This window comes from Pteropus vampyrus, unplaced genomic scaffold (genome assembly GCF_000151845.1).
Source record: "Pteropus vampyrus isolate Shadow unplaced genomic scaffold, Pvam_2.0 Scaffold126, whole genome shotgun sequence".
Taxonomy (NCBI): Eukaryota; Metazoa; Chordata; class Mammalia; order Chiroptera; family Pteropodidae; genus Pteropus; species Pteropus vampyrus.
This window is the reverse complement of record NW_011888907.1, coordinates 4,357,008-4,358,986: the sequence shown is the minus strand read 5'-3', so window position 1 is coordinate 4,358,986 and position 1,979 is coordinate 4,357,008. Positions and strand designations below refer to the sequence as shown.

General features: G+C 46.8%; 1 protein-coding gene across 3 annotated transcripts in view; it reads right to left on the bottom strand.

Annotated features, from left to right (window-relative positions):
- Window positions 1–6: 6 nt before the first annotated feature.
- The window catches only part of HAUS8 (HAUS augmin like complex subunit 8), an 18,016-nt gene continuing 16,043 nt past the window's right edge, over window positions 7–1,979 (bottom strand). For 2 of the 3 annotated variants that reach the window (XM_011366863.2, XM_023534517.1), the window contains exon 10: window positions 7–1,901. Coding sequence is in view for 1 of the 3 variants with exons in the window: in XM_011366862.2 (XP_011365164.1) it covers window positions 1,921–1,966 (46 nt within the window). In the remaining 2 variants the exon portion in view is untranslated. Of the gene's footprint in view, window positions 1,967–1,979 lie in introns of all 3 variants that reach the window. The other variant, XM_011366862.2, reaches the window with a different exon arrangement.

Below are 1,979 nucleotides of genomic sequence, written 5' to 3'. Positions count from 1 at the left end.
TGCTGGAACACTCTCATGTCATGAAGAGCTCAAAGGCAGAAAGAGTTGGGAAGGAAGACATCCACGTACTGGTACCACCTCCATGTCCCCTTGCCTAAGGTCGTGGCGGCCTGAGACCGTGTGTCAGGCCTGGCTACTGTCCAGGCAGTTATGAGAACAAACCTGGAATGCCACTCTAGTGTCTCCAACAGAAATAAACGCAAAAGGAAGAGAAAGCCTGTGCTGCAAATAACTTTAAAACAATCCCATGGCTTCTACTCCTCCTTTCAGCATCTCTGTACCCCTGATGCCAGCGGAGAGCTGCCCATAACTGTGCTGTGTTGCACCTGCTCTAGGAAAGCCAGTATCTCTCTGCTTCGAGCACACATCCCATCCACCAGCTACACATTTACACACTTCACAACAAGACATTATAATATTTTGGGAACCTTGTACAGGTTCCTACGAATACACATCATTTCCCCCCTGATGGGGTCTGAATTGCGTCCTCCCGAAAAGACATGTTCAGGTCCTAATCTCAAGTATCGGTGACTGTGACCTGACTGGAAATGGGGACTTCGTAGATGTAACTGAGTTAGAATGAGGTCATAGGGTAGGTAGGGCCTATTCCAATAACTGGTGCCCTTCTAAGAAGAAAATTTAGATACAGAGGTGCTCAGGGAACAAGGTCATGTAAAGACAGAGGCAGAGACTGGAGTGATGCTGCCAGGAGCCACGGAAGGCCAAGGGTCACCAGCAAACCCAGACGTGGGGAGAGGAACCTGGGGGAGACCTCCCATTCCCCGGAACCTCCAGAAGGAACCAACCCTCCCCACACCTTGATTTTGGCCTTCTGGCCCCTTAAACTGCAAGGAATAAGATTTTATTGTCTAAACCACCCAGTTTGTGGTACTTTGTTACAGCGGCCACACAAAACTCATACAGCCCCAATCCCAATTCCTGTCAATTATCTAAGGAACTTATCAGAGATGGAGTCCAAGAGTCACAGACGAGCTGTGAACTGCAAAACTATACAGCTGGAAACCCTGACACAGAGAATCATTCAATAAGGCTCATTTTTCAAGATTCTACGTCAGGCATCTACTATCTCACATTGGAAAAAGCTTGGTTTTATTAAAAATCATCTCTGTCTAGAAGTTAATCAGTGGCTTAGGGCTGGGAGAGGAGTGGTGATGGGAAGATACTGAGTTTCTTTTGGGGGAAACAAAAATATCCTAAAATTAGATTGTAGGAATGACTACACATCCTTATGACTATACTAAAAAACAGTAAGCTTTATTAAATGCGTGAATTGTATGGTATCTGAATTATATATCAATAAAGCTGTTAAAAAATTTTTTTTAAATCATCTCTGTCCAAGAATGCCAATACAGCATCGCCCTTTGTGATCCTGAACTGTGTTTGTGGAAAGTTCTAGAGGGAAAGTCCACCTGATTTTAGATGGCAGTGTTTTACTACATCAGCCTCAAGCAAACGTATTTACAGGCTCATGAGAGCTCTGCTCAGAAATACCCAAACTCCAGGGCAGCGGAAAACTTGCTTCGTGAAGATGCCTGTTCTAGAGAATTTAAAGATGAAGCACAGCACTCTTCACACCTACCAATTTCTTCAAGTGAAGGATTAGGTGGGACCCCTCTGCAGGAAAGGGACCCTGCGACTCTGCACAGAACGTAGGACGGAGGTGGGTCAACAGCCCTGTCATTGCCCCAGCCGACAAAGCATCTGTGTAAAGCCCCTCACCAAGGCAGAAAGAATACAGGCTGCTTCCCGAGAATGCTTTTCAGCAGGGTGGGAAATCGATAGTGAGGCCACAGACCTGGGTCCCAATCCCAGCATGCACCCTAGACTAACCGCAGTCTCACTGGCCCCCCGTGTCCTCTGCCATCTGGTGTGGGTCGTACCATCTACCTAGGAGGATGCTTATGAAGGTGACAGGCAGGGATTAAGATGCCTGGCATACAAGAATTTCCGACACTGGC